Raw genomic sequence first — 22,251 nt, forward strand, 5'->3', positions numbered from 1 at the left:
ATCCCTAACATAACAGTGATAATTAAGCTCTTTTATAGTGGGACTGCTATTAAGTCTTTTTTTTTTTTTTTTTTTTTTTTTTTTTTTTATAGTCAAAACTGCAGTGATACTTCTGTCAATCTCCTAAGTGTCTCCAGTTAATTGCTAAGATGATAACCAGGCTTTCACCTACTCAGAGTACATTCTAAGAGGCTATAAAACAATTAACCGAAGTTCAAAAAAAACTAACTAATAATTTATTATAGGTGCTAAGACAGAGGATAAAATATTGACTGGGTTTATATATACCAAACTTCATTAAAAGCTTACTTAAGTTTCTAACCTTCAGTGAACCTGTGTAGCTGAGATTACTCCCAATGGATTTGCATGTAAACATTCTCTGTTGTAAACTTCTATTTCAATTTATGCTTTTATTTCTTGTGGGAACTTGTTATGAACTTTTTAACATGTGATCATGTATTCTGAAAGATGCATAAGTACCGAGGAAAATAAGAGAAGAGAAGAATTTTTCCCTTGCTAGAACAGTTTTCTCTTTCCCCATTTAGGATCTTTACATGTCTCCTTTTGATAGCTTTCATAGGAAACTTTTTATTACTTAGAAATAAATGCTGAAATCACTTTTCTATGAATCTCTTTCCCTTCTCCTGACTTCCTACTAGCAGGCTGAAAGTTAGAGTCCAGCAGTTCTAGCTGAGATAGAACAAATGTCACATTACTTAATACCCTGCTGTTAGGCTACAGGTGTCAGTACCCTAACCCTAACCCTAACCCTAACCCTAACCCTAACCCTAACCCTAACCCTAACCCTAACCCTAACCCTAGTCCCTGAGGGGCATCTCTTTCTACTTTCTGCCAGTAAGTACTTTTTGGGATCAGCTATAGTTCTTGGATCTGGTGACTATATATGTGGTGGATCCCCAGGTGAGGTGGCTTCTGAGTTTTCTTTTCTTCAATACCTGCTTCTCTTTTTAACCTAGTATTTAGCTCCCATGAGAGTTTTGTTCTCTTTTCTAGAAGGACTGGGGCTTCTCCATTTTGGCCTTCCTTCTTTTTGAGCTTCATAATGTCGGTGAGTTCTTTCTTGGGTATTGGATATCCAGAGCTTTCTGGGGCTAGTATCTGCTTATCAGTGATTGCATACCATGTGCTCTTTTGTGAATGGGTTACCTCACTCAGGATGATATTCTCTAGTTCCACCCATTTGCCTATGAATTTCATGAAGTCATTGTTTCTAATAGCCAAGTAGTACTCCATTGTGTAAATGTACCACATTTTCTGTGTTCATTCATCTGTTGATAGACATCTGGGTTCTTTCCAGCTTCTGGCTATTATAAATGGCAAAGCTTCTCTAAGGCTAAGGACACTGTTAAAAAGACAAAATGGCAGCTTACAGATTGGCAAAGGATTTTTACCAATTCTACATCTGATAGAGTGCTAGTAACTAATATATGCAAAGAACTCAGAAATCTATACTATAGAGAATTAAATAATCTATTAAAAATGGGATACAGAGCTAAACAAAAAATTCCCAGCTGAGGAACATCAAATGGCTGAAAAGCACTTAAAGAAATGCTCAACATCCCTAATCATCAGGGAAATTTGAATCAAAACAACCCTCAGTTTTCACCTTGCACCAGTTAGAATGGCTAAGATAAAAACCTCTGGAGACAGAAGATGCTGGAAAGGATGTGGAGAGAGAACACTCCTTCACTGTTGGTGGGGTTGTAAGCTGGTACAACCACTCTGGAAGCCAATTTGGCGGTTCCTCAGAAAACTGAACATAGTACTACCTGAAACCCCAGCTATTCCAGTCCTGGGTATATATCCCATAGATGCTCCAACATATAACAAGGACACATGCTCCATTATGTTTATAGCAGCCTTATTTATATAATTCTGTTACTTATATACCTGCAATAAACATGAAAATTTGAGTTTCTGAAAAGGACATATTTATTATAAAGCCTAAATGGAAGTCTTTAAGAAAAGAATAGATTTTATAGCCAGTATTGAGTTTGTAACTTCAATAGCTAGATTATTCCAATTCTAAGAATTTTCTTTCTCATAATGCCATTTCATCTCTCCACTTACTCTGTTTTACTTATTGTTCATGAGGGGCATCAGGAAAAGACTGAGGACCCTGTTGGAGACTTTTTAACATGTGAGAACATTATAAGTTTGTTTTCCTAATTTGAAACTTTTCTATTTATGGGTATAACACTTTGTTTAAAATTACCAGAATATCTGATAATGGATACCATTCAATTATAGTTGATTAAAGTTATTTTTATATTTTACATATTTTAAAATTTGCATCTTATCCAATATGCATTCTCTTGCTTTGTTTTCCCAGAATATCTTAATTCTAGTTGGCTTGACATCCATATTATAGGCTGGGATTAAGCAATGTCTCCATTTCACAATTTAGAAAGCTGAAGCACAGATGATATGGACACAGAAATTGGTATATAAATCTGTACCTTCTGATTGATAATATATTCCATCTCTACAATTATTATCCACATGAAACGTTCTGGGGGAAATGTCTGGATTGTCCCTACAAAGATTATCCAGAGATTTAACATTAAGATAAAGAATGGATACAGAAAATGTAGTACACTTAAAAAAATGGAGTATTACTCAGCTACTAAAAACAATGAGTTGATGAAACTCTTAAGCAAATGGATGGAAGTAGAAAATATCATCCTGAGTGAGGTAATCCAGTAACAAAAGAACACATATGGTATGCACTTACTGTAAGTGGATATTAGCCCAAAATCTCAGCATACCCAAGATTCAATTCACAGACCAGAATTCACAGAAGAACGAAGACAAAGTATGGATGATTCAGTACTTCTTAGAAGGTGGAACAAAATACAGGAGGAAATATGGAGACAAAGTGTGGAGCAGAGTCTGAAGCAAAGGCAATCCAAAGACTGCCTCACCTGGAGATCCATTTCAAATACAGACACCAAATCTAGATACTATTGTGGAAGCCAAGAAGTGAATGCTGATAGGAGCCTTATATAGCAGTCTCCTGAGCAGCTCTGGAGATATGACAAATACAGAGGTGGATACTCACAGTCAACCATTGAACTGAGCACAGGGTCCCAATGGAGGAGTTAGATAAAGGACTGAAAGAGCTGAAGGGGTTTTAAACCCCATAGGAAGAACAACTTCAAATAACCATACCCCCCCCCCCCCAGAGATCTAAGGTACTAAACCTCTAACCAAAGAGTATACATGGAGGCTCCAGCTGCATATGTTGTAGAGGATGGCCCTGTTGGACATCCCTGAGTGGAGAGACCCTTGGTCCTGGAAAGGCTAGATGCCACAGGGTAGGGAAATCCAGGGCAAGGGGCCAGGAGTGGATAGGTGGGTGGGTGGAGAAGCACCCTCTTAGAAGCAGGGGGAGTGAAGATGGGATAGAGTTGTTCAAAGGGGACACCAGGAGAGGGGGTAATATTTGAAAAGTAAATAAATAAAATATTCAATTTAAGAAAAAAGAATTTTTGGAAGTTAATGTATTCTTTGTTTCTGTACTTTTTGTCTGTAGCCACACCTTATTTCCATGTTTCTGTTGTGAGAGAGTTCCATTTAAGCTATGAAAGACACTCAGAGCACCCTGCTGTGCCTGTTGTGCTGTTCCCTATACACACCATAGACTCTTCTATTCATTCCCCCAGTCATTATTTCTGACTTTTCCTATGGAGATATCTCAATTTCATGAGTAATATTAATAAGAGATTTCATTATAAATTGTTATTAATTGGTAAACTGAATATAAATAAAATCCTACCTAATGTTTTATAATTATAGATAGACAAATGTCACTAAATATTTGTGTAACAGTTAAGCTTTAACATTGGTTAATTTAAGAAGAGGAAATCTATAATTGAAGCATGATGACTTTTAGCTCTCTAAATAAGTTCTTGTCAATTGAAAACGTTATCGCATTCAGTGCACAAATGGATTCCTAATAGGTCGCTGCTCATTTTTATTCCACTGTGCCAAGTGGGACCCTGGAGAGCAAATCTGTCATATGCACTCTGAAGGTGTGTATATTTGTCACTATACTCTGACTTATGTCTATTCCTCACTTATCTAACTAATCCTAAAATATTTTTGAACATAATATATGTACTATATACTCTTCTTGATTATAGGAACACAAATGCCAATATGGTTAAAAAGTCACTGCCTTTTGATCTCATGTGAGGATCCATAAATAAACCATACAATGTTAATCAGCAGTGCTAATTATGAAGCGAAACAAATCCTTGTTGTGACAGATAGGGGAGCTGGTGTGGGTTTGGTGTAATGTGAGGTCCTGAGAAGAGAGCAAACTTCTGATGAGAGGAAAGCACATGAGTGATTTGGCTGCAGCACTGTGACTGAAAATATGCATAAAGAAATGGCCTACAGAGGACAGACCCAGATTTCACAGGGTTTCTGAAGCCCATAATAAGTTTATATTTTAAATGGAATGGGAAACCCTGGAGAGACTGGAGCAGAGGAATAATGAGATTTCATTTTTCTTCATTATAGCGATGTGGAAAGCAGACTCTAAAGGTGAAAAAGTTTGATCACAGAGTCCAGTTAGATATTTACGGCACCAGTCTAGCTAAGAAATCACAGACTAGACTATGGAAAGGAGTGAATGAGGTAATAAGCGACCATACTCTGAACACATTTTGAAAGTTGAACCAAAATATAGATTAATTGAACAAGTTTGACAACCTAAAATGCAATGTGACCCATGGCCTCAGGCTCTGGCCTCCATACTTTTCCTGCCAAGATGGAGTAAACCCTGGATATAGGAGCCCAAATGACTCTACTTCCTAGAGTTATTTTTAGCAGGATGCTTATTATAGCACCTGAAGAAGTTACTAACACAGCAAATCTGGTAGAAATGTCAGTTCCAAAGCAATAAAGCTACAGGCTTTCTTCAGAACTCTTCCTTTGAACAAATGGAATATCAGTTTTCAGTGGAACACTGAGAACCTGTAGTCAGTTATAGCACAACATTTATAATTTCATGTTCAAAACGGAAGCCAGTAGCTAGATGCACTTGCCTGGGTCTCAGAGCTTGGAAACTAGCTCAACAAGGTCAGATGCAATGGTGTTCTGCACTGCTTAAGAGCAAATGCAGCAGATAAGCCTGCTTGACATTTAATGGCAGTGTGTTTACATGCTCTTGTTCATTTAATTATACTCTTGATGTGTCTTTCTTTAATTAATTTGATATCTTTTTATAGACAATGAAAACAACACATTGCAGAGATACGGGTGACCTTAGTAATTTAACAGTGTATTTTACACTTATTATATTATATTCATCCTTCTAATTACCCTCAGTTTTATCACCATGACCGTACCCACCTAACTTTTTTTTTGATTTTCTTCTGTCAAGATCACTTTGCACTGCCTAAACATCTGTATCTGTATGGTTTTTTACTAGAAAGTAGAATTGCTGGGAATTACATTATAGAGAAAACTGTCTTTTCCTCTCCCAATAGAAAGCCTAACAGAGTCAATTAATGAGGATCCTTGGAGATTCCCAGAGCCTGAACCACCAGCTAAAAAGAAAGAGAGAGTGGTCTGGACCTAGGCCTGACACTTATGTAGCCCAAATGTAGCATGGTTTTTATGTGGATCCCTCAACAGTTGGAGCAGGAAATGCCCTGAATTTGTTGCCTGACTGTGGATCCCATTCCATAACTGGTAAGCCTTTTCTGGCCTCAGTGGGAAGGGATGTATCTAGTCCTGCAGAGATATGATGAGCTAGGTGGAAAGTTGGGGTAGATAGGTGTGTGCGTGTTTGTGTATGATTGTACCTGTGCGTGCGTGTGTGTGTGTGTGTGTGTGTGTGTGTGTGTGTGTGTCCTCAGATGTAACTGGGGGAAAAAAAGAGACACATTGTAATTTGGAGAAATAAATACATACCTAGAAAGTGATTGTTTTGTGGTAAAGAATACAATCTCGAGTTTCATAATGGAATCAAATATCCCGCAACAAATTATTCAATATCTGTGTGACTGCAAAACTCTAAACACCCACATAATACATGTGATTATAGTTCCTAGTCAACAGAATCTTTTTTCTAATATTTCATTTTTAATTAATTAATTAATTAATTGTCTTTACTCCCAATATTAGCCTCCTTCTCTTGCTACCCATTCAAACAGATTCTTTCAACATCCTTCTCCCATTCTTCTCTGAGAATGGGGAGACCCATATTTAAATTTGTAGGCAATTAAAACACACCAACAGTGTTTTCATAAAGAAGGCTCATGATCAACTGCTGTTAGTAATAAATAGATTCACTTTGGACTTTATATGAACATAGACAAAAGATGATGTTATCCACTACTGGAAGACTAGAATAGGACTTTCACTGTCATAAAAAATATTGAGTGAAAACATTTGGTGCACCGCATCATAATGCACTTACTTGTTTAGAATGGACAGAAATTCATAAGTATAGAAGAATTCACTGATAGGCTGTTATAGAATTATTCACTTTATTTCTTCATATTATTTGAATTTGGAATTATACAATAAATCAATGAATAATTATAAACCTCAGGTTTTTATAATCACTGCTCAAATGTTAAAGAACATACATGAACATTTTTTATGAAATAATTGTTCTAGATTCTAAGAATATGCTTTATTTTTGGAGAAGGGGAAAAGAGGAGAGAATACTGGAAATTAACTCACCCAAGCAAAACTCACTGAGGTCAGCAAAGGAACACTTAAGGGTAGAATCTTTTTTACTCTCTTCAGAAGTAACTGGGGGGAAAGAAAGAGACACTTTGTAACTTGGAAAAATAAAGACATACCTAGAAAGTGATTGTGATGTCTAAATTATACTCAAGATGAAATGTTTTAAGCTAATGTGTTGAAATTTAATGTATTTAAGCAATAGTTTAAATTTAACTTTCAAAAAACACCACCTTTGATACATTTACCTTTTTCTTTATTTTAAAGAATTAACACTTTGTTGCATATCACTTTAAGTTGAATAAAATACATAGTATTGCTATATTATTGAAAATAAAATTCTAGTATTCTCAAGTTACATAGGAGAAAAAATTAAAGAAACCCATAAAAATATATTTTCATAAGACAAACATCAAGAGAAGAATGGGAAAATATAAATATCTATTGAACAACAAAGTGAGGCTCAAATTTATGGACTGTCGCAGTCTAAAGGCAACCCCAGTTCATAAATGTTCATGTTATACACTCATGATGTGTATTACATGAGTGGATGTGTGAACCAGTGTGCCCCAGTTAGGGCCTCATTTTCTGCAGTATGGCATCTTTTTCATATATCCTTCTATCTCAGACTTGTTATGTTGTCTCTACTACCTCATCCTCAGGGATAAACTCCTCACCTAAAATATTTGACATTTCTTATTTTTAAGTATATTAGTTCCATAACAGCTGGATTCATTGCAAAACATTCTTACATTCCTGAGATGTGCTTTTGTCCCGCCCCTCCCATTCCCACTCTTCCCAGACCTGCCTTCCTGATACCTTTATTGTTCTCTCATCTTCTTATATTGATTTTGTTTCCTGACTCCCCTCTCCCATGATTCAAAGTGTATTTGACTCTCTGAGTTGGAACTAATTTCACTTAATATGATTGTATTTAATATTATATTTTTTCTGATGTAACAAGCTCTATTTTCATTGTTTTATGAAAACTATTCCCTGTAAATATAGGTCTCATATATTTATGGATTCATGCATTGATAGGCATAGGACAATTGTGTAAAATCTAATATGAAAGCAGTATTGATAAACACGAGCAAGCAGGTATCTTTACTATATGCAGACTTTGACTGCTTTGGTGGCATACAGAGGTATTTCATAATGAATTTACAAACTAATTTGCATTCTAAATAAAGCTCTGATTTCTAATTTCTAAATCTTCCACCCAAATTTCATAGGGTGTTTGATTTATTTGTTTTGTTTTGTGTTTCTTTTGTTTGGCTGATAGCCATTCCAAATGGAATGAGATAGGTGTAAAATATAGTAGATTTTGATGTTGTTATTTATGTTTGCTTTTGTTGTTGTTGTTGTTGTTTAGATTAGATGGATTCATACCACAAAACCCAGATTAGCTTTGAAAGAGTATATTAGCTATGCTGGCTTCAAATAAATGATTTTGCAGTCTCCATGTTCACAGTGTTGGGCTTCAGTTATAGTCTTCCAAGCCTGGATCCCGGTGTGGCTTTTCCCTGATGACTTCATTTGTCAGACATTTTTTATGTATTTGCTGTCCATTCATGTCCCCACTTATGAAGTGCGTACTTAGCTTCTTTGATCATTCTGATGATTAGTTCCTTAAGTGTTTTTTCTTATAGTTCTTTATTCTGAAAATTAAATGAATAGCTGACAGAAACGTTCTCTTATTCTGGAAACCATCTCTTCCTTGATTTTATGGAATTCATTTTGTCAATTCATATTACTTTATGGGCCACTAAAGCTTTATTCAAGAATTTTATATATTATTTTTAAGTGTTATTGCTATTTCTCACCATTAAATTCAAAGTTTATGGTCTATGACAAGGCCTTTGATGCATTCTGATTTGCTTTTCGGGGATGATGATACAGAGGCATACAGTTTCATCTGCATGAGGATACAGGTTTTTCGAGTGTTTGATAAAAATTCTCCTATGTTTTCAACAAATATGTTGGCCTCCTTATCATTAAGGTGGTTAAATCTACAGAGAGCCATTAGTCTATGTTTTTAATATTGTGCCAGTGTCATGTTTTTATTAACATGTAACTATAGTGTGACTTTTTCACATGCTTACTTGTTTGAGAAAGACAGTTCCTATGGTGGAGACTGGAAATGACCACATGGTACAGCTTGGCCTCGATATCATGATCCTTTGCCTAACCCTGTTGAGTGCTATGATGAAAAACTTTGTAATGAGCAAGAGTAGGTAAAAATGAATACCCATATCATTCTAGTTGCAAATAAATGCTTTCACTTTTGCCCAATGCAATAAAATGCTAATTAACCAATTAATGTAATTTCTTATATAATACCATATTCCTTTTATTGATAATTTCTTCAAGAGTTTTCATGTTGAAACGGAGGTGAATTTTTCAGTGGTCTTTTTTTATACTACGATTGAGAATATTTTGATACTTAGATCTTTCTGTTTCTTTACCTGATGAATGACACTTATTGATTTGTATGTATTGAACCATCCACCCTTGCATTTCTTGAATGAAATTAAGCCTCAATCATTTTAATAGATTTTAAAATAATGATTTATTTATTTTTTGAAAACTTCATACATGGTGATATTTTTACCAAATCCATACTGTTTTAACACACACGAACAAACACACACAAACACACAGGGGATGGAAGGGAGGGAGAAAGGGAAGGAGGGGGAGAAGAAGAAGAAGAGAGAGAGGGAGACCTGTTTGTGATGGCCAACTACTGAATATGAGACCTACCCTGGAGTACACTTGGCACACTCAGTGTTAAGTCAAGGAATAAAACTGATTTTCTGTTTCTTAGTGAGTATTAGTTGTGAATAACATATTGGTTACAAGTGAGACTTCATCCTTACTTTTCTTCCTCTGTAAGAAGATTTTGTCTATATTCAGTTTCTGCAGCGTTTGTGCATGCTGCGTATCCATTTCACCTTCAGTGTGTGTTTATATAATACTGGTGTGAGTTTTCCAGTGGCAGGAAGCCCTAGATGTTATTTCTCTTCTAATCAGTCAGTTAGTCCATGCCCTAATTTCAGAATTAAGATCATTTATAGATAGAATTTTAATCTAAAGGTATTTACTAATTGCTGGTATTTTGAGGATTCATTTCACTGGTGGTTTAAGATGACATGTATAATTTTCTTTTCTTTTTTATTTATGTTGAAGAGTTTATAATTCACTAAATGACTTTTTGTTCTTATTATGGTTTAATTATCTGTTTTTCAAACTAGGTTTTATTTATCTTAAGGCTTTATGTTTGTGCATATCTTCTCCGATTTTGTGTAAGATTCCTTTGAGTGTCTTCAGGTGGTGCTTTTTATAAAGAAACAGAATTATTTATTACAGATATATTCTTGAATATGGTCTGTAAATTCCTGCAAGGACTGTCCTATCAACAAGGATATAAAATATGAACTGTTTCACCAGTTGGTCTTTTCTTCCCCTGAACACACTCAAAATCATGTTCGGAGTCTTCTGGGTTAGGCAAGCTCTAAAGCAAGACAGAATAAATACAGCTAACCATCAAGCTGTATTTCCCATGACTCATATAGTGAATTTTTCTCCTTTTGCCAGACTTATTCCTAAAGAGCTCAGTAAATCCTATCCAGACGTGGCAAAGCAGGAAGAAAGGAATTCTCAAAAGTATTTACTTTTTCTCTAACACTATTAATGATATTCTGCTGTACTGGAAGACGGTAACTTAGCATAACTGTGAACAGAGAGGCTTCCCTCTGCAAATGATGGAAACTGATGCAGAGTCCCATGGGCAAACCATAAGTATTTTGGAGAATCTTGTGGAAGATGGAAGGGAAGGATTGAAGGAACTGGAGGAGTCAAGATTACAAGAAAACCTATAGATTCAACAATTCTGGGCCTCTAGGGACTCAACGAGACTGAACTGTCAACCAGAGTCAACCCAAGAGCATACATGGGGCATATCTACGACCTCTGCACATATGTTACAGTTTCATAGGTGAGACTTCATGTGGGATTCCTAAAATGAGAGTAAGGATTGTCTCAGCTTACATTCCCTGCCCTTTCGCCTAACTGAGGTGTCTTGTCTAGCCTCAGTAGATTAAGATGAACCTAGAATTACTGCACTTTGATATGCCAAGGCTGGTTGGTATCCATAGAAGAACTCTCCTTTTCTGAGGAGAAAGGGAAGAGGGGTAAATGGGAAGGGAGTGAGGTGAGAGGTTAAGAAAGGGAGGAGAGGAGGGAGAGAAACTGTTATCAGGATGTAAAGTAAATAAATAAGTTAGTCAACTAAAAAATGACTTACTCTTTGTAAATTTAGCAATAAGTATCTGTCACTTACCATGTTCAGTTTTATCTGCAGAAAGAAACGTTAGAGAAGTTGGAGCCTGTGATTCACTCTCAGTGGACTGAAACAGGGAAGCAGATTGACTCAAGCTCTTTGAATGAGCATAGCTCTGGGCCAAGCAAGGCAGGGATCTCCGAGACGGTTTTAATGAAGTTTCGGTCGTTATCTCACTTTTGCTGATATTCATACCTGTAAATCCAAAATGCTGAGTATTAGCAATGTGTCAGAGACCAATAAATACATTTTATACTGTTTGTTCCTTAAAATACAATATCTACATGTGAATTGGCTTTTTTATTTGTCTACAGAAGAGCCATATAGATATGACATCTAGTCGAGTTTTAATCATTTTTAAGACCTTTAAAATAAAAGAACTTGGAGAAATAGTTTTGTAATTATGATGGTAATTATGAGAACTCTCAATGTGTAAAGTTAACTGTTTAGGTCTGCAAGTAGAAACACAAACTAACAACAACAACAAAAAACAAAAACAAAAACAAAAACAATTTCATTCCAAATTAGTGTATTGAAAAGACCCTGTGCTTGTATTTCATCTGAAAACACATATGGTGAATTAAAAGTTCATTTAACAACTGTAAGAATATAACACAGAATAGTATGAAAGGGACTAGAGAGCAGGAGTGTGAAAGCATTGCTGTGTCCCTCTAGCTGTCACTCATTCATGGACAGAGATCTGCTAACAAAGTCCAACTTTAAGAGCACTCTCTTTTTTAAAATTTGCATTTTTCTGATGGTGAATGATGGTGAGCATTTAAAAAAAGTTATTTGAAATTGTTTCATACAATACATTTTAGTCATACCCCACAACTCCATTCAGATCCTCTCTACCTCCTTTTCCATCCAAATTTGTCTTCTCTCTTCCCTGTTTCTGTCTCTGTCTCTGTCTCTCTGTCTCTCTGTTTCTCTGTCGTCTGTCTGTCTCTCATTCTGTTCATCTTAAAATAAAAGACATAAATAATCTACAAGTTTAGATTTTACATGATTATGCTTTTAATTCCTTTTTATGCCAATAAAACATGAAACAAATAGGTGTGAGGGGCAATTGTGAATCTACATCAAATCTTGTAGCTTTGCAGGACTTTGTAATTACAATGAAACAAACTTTTATTCTCACAAAGAATATGCTAAGCCACCATTAAAAACATTACATGCTGCCTCCAACTGAAGCCAAAATAATGTTTGAGATACTAAAGTGAAGAAATAACAGAGAAAATTTTCTTCAAATAATTTTAGTCTTGTCTTCTCCATTTTTCACTTTAGAACTTCCGATCCCTAAATATTTGCTTATTGTCTCACGTACTATGTTGAGAACTTCATTTTAGGAAAATAGAAAACATATGTAAAAACTAAGTGTTCTTTGGGGTAAAGTAAAGTAGATGCACAAATGAAGTTCAGGATAGCTGAGAATCAGAATGTTCAGCTGAAAGTCACGTGCTCTGAAAATCCCTCTGGTCTTGTGTCTCCTGACAAGCAGCCTGAACAAAGTGTGTGTAATAATACTACTTGCACTACAACCCAATGAGTCTCACACAGCTTTACAACAGAGTGAATTCTGCATTTTCATTTTTCATATTTTTTAAATACAAAGGGAAGGGTCACATGCTGTTTGAGTCAGCATTGAATACTCTATTTATGAAGATACATATATTCATACAGGCTGAAAATAAATTATGATTTCCAATACAGTGAATGGGTTTACATTAATTTGCTTCTTCTTGTATTCTCTCATTCATTCAACAGATGCCATTTAGACATTTGCCTTCCACAGTACTCTTTTAAAATTGAGTATATAATGGTGCATGAAGCCAAAATGGACTTCACCCTTCTATATGGCATATATTCCTGTAAAGTCATACATATGTCGATCAAACATGTATATGCATATGTACTATTTATAATACTGTGAGCAGAGAAGCAGTGAAGTCTAATGGAAAATAATATGAGGCCACAAATCTAATTATAAAATAGATTTCATTGATTAATCCACACTTTTCTTTTTCTACATCTTCAATATGATGTTTTATCATATCCTAAACTAATGGCTGTTCTCACAGCTATTACAAAGAAGTCAATATGTGTTAGTCACCATTTTATGTCGAATATTGAGAGTTAGAAATGTCATTGTTCTCTGGCTTATACCTTTTTAAAAGCTTTTCAACCCATGTTATTGAATTTCCAGTTTTTATAATTGTTTGCTGTAAAGAACTCTTGAATAACATTTCCCCATAGCAATTGAGATATCACTTAGAACATCGTTATTGAAACTTATTCTGTTTCATGTGTAAGGAATCCAAGAAATAAGACGTAAATATTTGCTTCAAGTCTTACATCTGAAAATGGTGTAAATCAGGGATGGGTGAAATTAATTTGATTTAAGAACTTTGTTCTTTGCAATGTAATGCTACTGATTCTCTGTTTGTTAAGAATCTTTCTTTATGAACCTGATATGGATGTCTCCTGAGTGGCTCTGCAAAAGCATACTGCTACAGATGAGGAGGCTTGCAGCTAGCCACCAGACTGAGCATGGTGATCCCAATGGAAGAGTTGGATAAAAGACTGAAGGAGCTGAAGCGGTTTTCATCCCCATAGAAAGAACAACATATCAATCAGCCAGTCCCCCCAGAGCTCTCAGGGACTAAACCATCAACCAAAGCATACACATGGAGGGATGTATGGGTCCAGCCGCATATGTAGCAGAAGATGACGTTGTCCGGCATTAATAGGAGAAGAAGCCTTTGGTCCCATGAAGTCTTGTTTTACCAGTATAGAGGAAAGCCAGGGTGGTGAGGTGGAATGGGTGGGTGGGAAGGGATCATCCTTATAGAAGCAGGGGGAAGAGGAATGTTAGTGGGAGAGGGAGGATCAGGGAAAGGGGATAACATTTGAAATGTAAATACATAAAATATTCAAGAAAAAAATCATGAAAATGGATCAAACATTCTAAATGCATCAAACAAAACAAAACAAAACAAAAAAGAATCTTCCCTTATAAAAGTTTGCTCTTCACTTTTTAAACTTGATTTTGATCAAGGAAGAAAAAAATAAAACCCAAGATACACTGCTTTGAGTAGGCCCTCCCCAACATCTATTCTATATATAAAGAGTATTGTACTAGACTCTTACTAGGACAAGGATACTTAATTCAGAGTATAGAAGAAATTTTGATAAACAAAGTGTATATTTCTGGCATAGATACAGAAAAAATCTAATACAGATTGAGGACCCCTGTGAGTAACATGGATCAGAAAGCTTTATAATCCTTAATCATCATTAAATACAATATAGGAACTTGGAGACAGCTAGAACTAAGAGGAAGAGAATATAGAGGAACATTGTGCTAGGATTGAGGAGTATAACCACAACCAAAACAGACTGAAGTTAGGAAGACACATACACTTACCTATCCCTCGATGGTGCCTAATTTCACAGAGACTTACACTATTCAAGCACCAACATTACTAGAGACCATGGAAACCTCAAGGTTCTGCACCTTTTCAGACATCCGCCTGTGGAATACTTAACATAGTGTTGAAAATCACTATTCAACAAATAGAGTAACAAATGGGCATTCAACACCATGCATGTACAGGTGCAGAACTTCAACGAATCCTGCCACCTAACTCTTAACAACAGAAAGCAACACATATACTTCCATCAGATCATAAAATTTGAGATCCATCAGCCCTTTAGTAACTCCAATCCTATATTGTAAGCAACCATTTGATTATGATACCTTAGCGTGTACATCAAAAGCTCTGTCAATGTTTAGTTCAAGATAGACTAGCAATGGAAAGAAAGGTTCTACACAATGCTTTAGCATTCTTGAATTTAATCTTATCTGTTTACTATACTTTAATTTTCAACCATTAGAAAGATTTTCCTGCACTCATGTCCTTTTTACTGAATGCTTGGCTTTCCAGCCCAGAGGGTATTATTGTGAGAGAGATATCCTCACCACTTCTATGCCAGGTGGTGGCATGGCTGAAGAAGAATGACACCTTCCCCTGCTTCTACTGCTCCACAACACACATATACACATTCCTTGACTCTAGTCATCTATTGGAAACAGGACATCTGGCCCAGAGGTTATGAGGGCTGAAAAGCTGTCCCTAGTGCAGCACTCTGGAGAGCATGCAGCTTTGTATAGATAGTCCTTGTGTGAGGGCAATGGTGAGCTGGACCTCAGGTAGTGTAAATGAGAGAGCTGACCCTGTAACTTGTCTGTTATATGGTGGTGTGAGCAAAGGAGAGATGCTCACCTACACAATCTATTTTACACCTTGCCACCTATGGCAGAAGGGGAGATGGCCCCAAGGTCATTAGAGTTGAGGAGCTAACCCAGTCCCTTGCCTGTTTCAGCACTTGAAAGACCAGGCTCTGCTCCTCCCCTGAGCAGCAAAAAAGAGCTGGCATTGCTGGGGTGGTTGCACTACAGCTGGACACAAAGTCATGAGAGTGGGAGAGCTAGCTCTGTCTGTTGCTGATTGTGGCATTGGAGGAGCTAGCCAGGACAGTCAGTGCTGGAGAGCTTGCCCTGGGATGGTGGTGGTGGTGGTAAGTGTGAGGAGGAATGTAGGAGAGCTGGCAGACGGACCAGCTCAGATGATGCCAAGCTTAAGATATACAGATTTGAGTTGTCCCACTCTAACATATTTTCCATCTATATGTAAACATTACGGGGCTAGCCCTATGGATCTAAACCTTCAGGATCTCCACAACACAGAGAAACAACAGGATGTCTGAGAAGAGTCCTTATGAGGAACCCATATTGATAGTGTAGTAGAAACCAGAGACCTCAAACCAGACCAATAACTTATTACAATGAACATTTACAAGTAAATATATATGGGAGAATGGTACACTGTAGGAAATATTGTGACACACTACAAAAATCTTCCATAATGAGATATTTGGGGGGAGGAGGATAGGATATGAGGGCAGAGGATAGGTATAATACTACAAGAAGATGAGTAGGATTGGGTAGATCATATGAAATTCAAAAAGAATCAATAAAAAGTTAAATAAAAACAGCAACTTTGCTCTTAGCAAGCACAGGGCCTACATGGGTTTGCACCAGGCTGAGTATTTTTGTGGGACTTCTGAGTGTGTGAATGAGTGGGTCTCAGATTCTGGGAGTGATCTTGGGTTTTTTTTTCCTTCTTTTGGTCTGCCTTGTCTAAATTTGCTGATTTTTTTTATTGGATATTCTCTGTATTTACATTTCAGATGTTATCACCTTTCCACCAATCCCATCTCTCCACCCCCGCTCATTGCCTCCATGAAAGTACTCTCTCTCTCATAACTCTCTCCCTCCTCAGAGCCTTGGCATTTCCCTACAATGGGAAAACTAGCCTTCACTGGACAAAAGTCCTCTCCTCTCACTGATGCCAGAGCATTATATCCTGTACTGCATATGCACCTGGAGCCATGGGTCTCTAAATGACAACTCACTGGTTGCTGTTTTAGACCCTGGGAGCTGTGGTAGATTTAGTTAGTTAATAATTTTGTTCTTCCCATGAGGTAGCAGACTCTTTCAGCTCTTTCAGTTCTTTCTCTGCCTCCTTCATTGGGGTCCCCATGTTCAGTATGATGGTTAGCTGCAAGCATCCTCCTTTGTATCAGTATGGCTCAGGCAGAGGCATCCATAACAGATTCCTGCCAGTACGCACTACTTGTCACCAGCAATAGTGCTTGTGTTTCGTGGATGTATAAGAGATAGATCTCAAGATGAGCCAGTCTTTGTATGATCTTTGCTCTAATCCCTGCTCCTCTACTTGTCCCATTATTTCTTTCCATGAGCGTTTTGTTCTCCCTTCTAATAAGGACGGTGGCATCCACCTGCTTGGCCTTCTTTCTCTTTGAGCTTCTTAAGTTCTGTGAAATGTTTCTTGGATATTCTGAGCTTTTTGGGCTAGTTACAGCTTATCAGGGAGTACATACCATAAGTGGTTTTTATTTTTTTATTTATTTTTTGTGTGTGTGACATGGTTACCTCACTCAGGGTGATAGCTTCAAGTTCTCTCCATTTGCCTAGGAATCTCATGAAGTCATTGTTTTTAATAGCTGAGTAGTACTCCATTTTGTGCATGTACCACAATTTCTGTATCCATTCCTCTGTTGAAAAACACCTAGGTTCTTTCCAGCTTCTAGTTATTATATAAAAAGGCTGTTATGAACATTCTGGACATGTGTCCTTGTTAAATGGAGCTTCTTTTGGGCATATGTTCAGAAGTGGTGTAGCTGGGTCCTCAGTTAGTACTACATCCAATTTTATGAGGAACCACCAGATTGATTTCCAGAGTGTTTGTCCCAGCTTACAAGGCCATCAACAGTGGAGGAGTGTTCCTCTTTCTCCACATCCTCGACAGTATCTGCTGTCACCTGAGTTCTTGAACTTAGCCATTCTGACTGGCCTGAGGTAGATTCTCAGGGTGGTTTTGATTTGCATTACCCTGATGACTGGGAATGTTGAACATTTCTTTAGGTACTTCTCAGCCACTCAATATTTCTCAGTTGAGGAGTCTTTGTTTAGCTCTGTACCCTATTTTAAAGTTTTGTTTGGTTCTCTAGATTCTACTTTCTTGAGTTCTTTGTATATATTGGATACAAGCCCTCTATCAGATGTAGAATTGGTAAAGATCTTTCCCAATCTGTTGGTTGCCATTTTGACCTTTGGACAGTGTCCTTTGGCTTCCAGAAGATTTTCAATTTCATGAGGTCCCATTTGACTATTCTTGATCTTAGAGCATTAGCAATTGGTGTTCTCTTCTGGTAAATTTCCCCTGTGTCTATGTGTTCTAAACTCTTCCCCACTTTCTATTCTATCAGTTTCAGACACTTGGTTTATATGGAGGTCTTTGGTCTACTTCGACTTGAACTTTATGGAAGAAGATAAGAAAGGATCAATTTGCATCTTCTGCATGCTGACTGACAGTTGAACCAGCACCATTTGTTGAAAAAGATGGCCCTTTTCTACTGAATGGTTTTAGCTTCTTTATCAAAGATAAAGTGACCATAGGTGTATGGGTTATTTTCTGAGTCTTCGATTCTATTTCATTGATATACTTGCTTGTCTCTGTACCAATAAAATGCAGTTTTTAACACAAGTGATCTGTAATACAGCTTGAGGAGTGAGATGTTGACTTCACTGAAAGTTTTTTATTGTTGAGAATAGGTTTTGCTATCCTGAGGTTTTATTATCTCAAATGAATTTGCAAATTATTCTTTCTAACTCTATGAATAATTGAGTTGGAATTTTGATGGGAATTTAGTGAGACTATAGATTGCTTTACATCGTTTTCAAATTTCTTCTACAGAGACTCGAAGTACTTGGCATACAGATTCTTCCCTTGCTTGTTTAGGATCACACCAAGGTGTTTTATATTCTTTGTGACTTTTGTGACTGGTATCGATTCTCTAATTTCTTTCTCAGCCTGTTTTTCCTTTGAGTAGAAAAGGCTTATGATATGTTCATGTTAATTTTATATCCAGCCCTTTGCTGAAGTTGTTTACCATCTGTAGAAGATCTCTGGTGGAATTATTTGTGTCACTTAAATGTGCTATCATATCATTTGCAAATAGTGATATTTTGATGTTTTCCTTTTCAATTTATATCTCTTAGACATCTTTCACTGTCTGATTGATCTGGCTAGTACTTCCAGTACTATATTGAATAGTTAGGAAAAGAGTAAACAGCCTTGTTTAGTCCCTTAATTTAGTGGAATTGCTTCAAGTTTCACAAAATTTAATTTGATGTTGGTTACTGGTTTGCTGTATATTGCTTTTACTATGTTTAAGTATGTGCCTTGAATTCCTCATCTTTCCAAGTCTTAAGAAGGGGTGTTGAATTTTGTGAAATGCTTTCTCAGCATCTAAAGATATTATCATATGTTTTTTTCCTTTGAGTTTGATTATATAGTGGGTTACAATGATAGATTAATGTATATTGAACCATCTCTGCATACCAGGGATGAAGCCTACTTAATCATGATGAATGAGCATTTTAATATGTTCTTGGGTTCAGTTTGCAAGAATTTTACTGAGTATTTCTGCATCAATGTTCATGAGGAAAATTGGTCTGACGTTTTCTTTCTTTGTCTGATCTTTATGTGGTTCAGAAATGAGTGTAATTCTGACTACAGATAATGAGTTGGGTAGTGTTTCTTCTGTTTCTCTTTTGTGCAATAGTTTGGAGAGTATTGGTATTAGGTCTTTTATGAAGGTCTGATAGAATTCAGCACTACACCGATGTGGTCTTGGGCTTTTTTTTTAGTTGGGAGGCTTTTAATGACTGCTTCTATTTCTTTAGGTGTTATAGGGCTCTTTAGATGGGTTATCTGATCCTGATTTAACTATGGTACCTGTTTTCTGTCTAGAAAATTAACATTTTCTCTATATTTTCCAGTTTTGTTGAGTATAGGTTTTTCTATTAGCATCTGATAACCTCTAGAATTTCTTAAATTTCTGTTGTTATGTCTCCCCTTTCATTTCTGATTTTGTTAATTTGGATACACTCTCTGTGCCCTCTAGTTAGTCTGGCTAAGGGTTTGTCAATCTTATTGATTTTCTCAAAGAACCAGCTCATGATTTTGTTGATTCTTTGAATAGTTCTTTTTATTTCTATTTGGTTGATTTCAACTCTGAGCTTCATTATTTCTTGCCGTTTACTCCTTTTGGGTATATCTGCTTCTTTTTGTTCTAGAGCATCCATGTGTGCTGTCAAGCTGTTAGTTAATGCTCTCTCCAGTTTCTTTTCTAGGAGATCAGAGCTGTGAGTTTTCCTCTTAGCACCACTTTTATTGTGTCCCATAAGTTTGGGTATGTGGTGCCTTCATTTTTGTTAAATCCTAAAATGTCTTTGATTTCTTTCTCTTTTTTCCCCTTAACCATGTATAACACGTTCAGCTTCCAAGTGTATGTGTCCTTTTTGTTGGGTTTGGTGTTATTGAAGACCAGTCTTACCAGCCTTGGTACATGGTGATCCAAAAGAACGTGTGAGATTATTTTTATGTTCTTGTATCTGTTTGGGACTCTTTTATGAAAGACTACATAGAATATTTTGGAGTGGGTTCTGTGAGTTCCTGAGAAGAAGGTATATTCTTCTGTTTCAGAATAAAATATTCTATAGATGTCTGTTAAATCCATTTGCTTCATAATTTCTGTTAGTTTCACTGTGTCTCTGTTCAGTTTCTGCTTTCACTTATAAGATTGGGGTTTTGAAGTTTCTCACTATTATTGTGTGTTGTGCAATATATGCTTTGAGATTTAGGAGAGTATCTTTCATGAATGTGAGTGCCCTTGCATTTGGAGTATAGATGTTCTGGATTGAGAGTTCATATTGATAGAATTTACCTTTGATGAGTAAGCAGTGTCTATTCTTATCTTTTTTTGATGACTCCTGGTTAAAAATCCCATTTTATTCAATATTAGGATGACTATTCCAGCTTGTTTATTGGGACCATTTGCTTAAAAAGTATTTTTCCAACCTTTTACTCTGAGGTAGTGCTTGTCTTCTTTTGCTGAGATGAGTTTCCTGTATGCAGAAAAATTCTGGGTTCTGTTTACATATCCAGTCTAATAGTCTATGTCTTTTTATTGTGGAATTGAGTTCATTGATGATAAGAAATATCAAGGAACAATGATTTTTGTTACATGTTATTTTTGTTTTTAGAGGTAGAATTATGTTTGTGTGCTTTTATTCTCTTGGTTTTGTTGCAAGAAGATAATTTTCTTGCTTTTTCTTGGGTGTAGTTTCTCTCTTTCCCATCTATTATCCTTTTTAGGACTGGATTTGTGGAAAGAATCTGTATAAATTTGGTTTTGTCCTGGAATATCTTGGTTTTTTCATCTATGGTAATTGAGAGTTTTGTTGGATATAGTAACCTGGGCTGGCATTTGTGTTCTCTTAAGATCTGTAATACATTTGTTCAGAATCCTCTAGCTTTCATAGTTTCTGTTGCAAAGTTTGGTGTAATTCTGATCAGTCTGACTTTATATGTTATGTTTCTTTTTTCCTTACTACTTTTAGTATACTTTTTTGTTTTGAACACTTGAGGTGATTTGACTATTATGGAGTTTCTTTTCTGGTCCTACTATTTGGAGTTCTGTAGGCTTCTTGTATGTTCATGGTTATCTTTTTCTTCAGGTTAGGGAAGTTTTCTTCTATAATTTTGTTGAACATATTTACTGGGCCTTTGAGTTGGGAGTCTTCCTTCTTTCCGACACCTATTTTCCTTAGGTTTGGTCTTCTCATTGTGTCCTGGATTTCCTGGATGTTTTGGGTTAGGAGCTTTTTAATTTTTACACTTTTTTTCTGACTGCTGTGTCAATGCTTTCTATGTTGTCTTCTGACCCTGAGATTTTCTCCCCCTCTCTTGTATTCTCTTGGTGATGCTTGTTTCTATGCCTCCTGACCTCTTTCCTAAGTTTTCTATCTCCAGGGTTGTCTCTTTTTGTGTTTTCTTTATTGTTTCCACTTTCATTTTTAGATTTTGGATGGTTTTGTTCAATTCATTCTTCTGTTTGTTTATGTTTCCTGTGTTTCTCTAAGGGCTTGTACTTTTTTTTTTTTTTCGTGTGTGTGTGTTCTCCTTACTTCTTTAAGAGAGTTTATTAATGAGCTTCTCAAGGCCTTCTATCATCAGCACAAGGCACAATTTTAAGTTCAAATCTTGTTTTTCTGTGTGTTGGATAGACACTATTTATTGTGGTTGGAAAACTTTGCTTTGATGCTCCCAGGTTGTCTTGGTTTCTGTTGCTTAGATTCTTGTGCTTGCCTGTTGCCATCTTCCTATCTTTGGTGTTAGTTGATTTTTTTTTTTTTTTTGTCTCTGAATGAAGCTCGTCTTTCCTGTGCATCTGTGGGCATTGAGCTCCAGATGGAGATTGGTCCTGAGTGTTTGGCTCTCTTATGGGCAGGCTGTGAGTTCTGATTGCAATGTGCCAGCTCTAGCTCTGTGTGCACATGGAAGCCTGAAAGGCAAAGACACAAGCAGTAGTGTGATATCTGCACCCTGAGAGAGCCTTGAGTCTCTTCCCAGATAATAAGTGGAGAAAGAGTGTGGGCTCACCGGTGGGGTCAGTAGGAAGAGCACTCCTGCTTCTCCTCTGGGTGCTCAGTTTACTGCGGGCAGGCAGTGAGTCCTGATCTGCCTGTG

The 22,251-nt window shown here is 36.6% G+C and overlaps 1 protein-coding gene across 3 annotated transcripts in view; it reads right to left on the reverse strand.

Annotated features, from left to right (window-relative positions):
• ANO3 (anoctamin 3) overlaps nucleotides 1–22,251 on the reverse strand; it is a gene marked incomplete at both ends in the record, with an annotated part of 320,161 nt that overhangs the window by 187,806 nt on the left and 110,104 nt on the right. For all 3 annotated transcript variants that reach the window (XM_080930913.1, XM_080930914.1, XM_080930912.1), the window contains 2 exons: nucleotides 6,724–6,795; nucleotides 11,069–11,263. In XM_080930913.1, the coding sequence (XP_080787039.1) occupies nucleotides 6,724–6,795; nucleotides 11,069–11,261 (265 nt within the window). The remainder of the gene's footprint in view (nucleotides 1–6,723; nucleotides 6,796–11,068; nucleotides 11,264–22,251) is intronic.

Source organism: Micromys minutus (assembly GCF_963924665.1).
Source record: "Micromys minutus genome assembly, chromosome: 17".
NCBI lineage: Eukaryota > Metazoa > Chordata > Mammalia > Rodentia > Muridae > Micromys > Micromys minutus.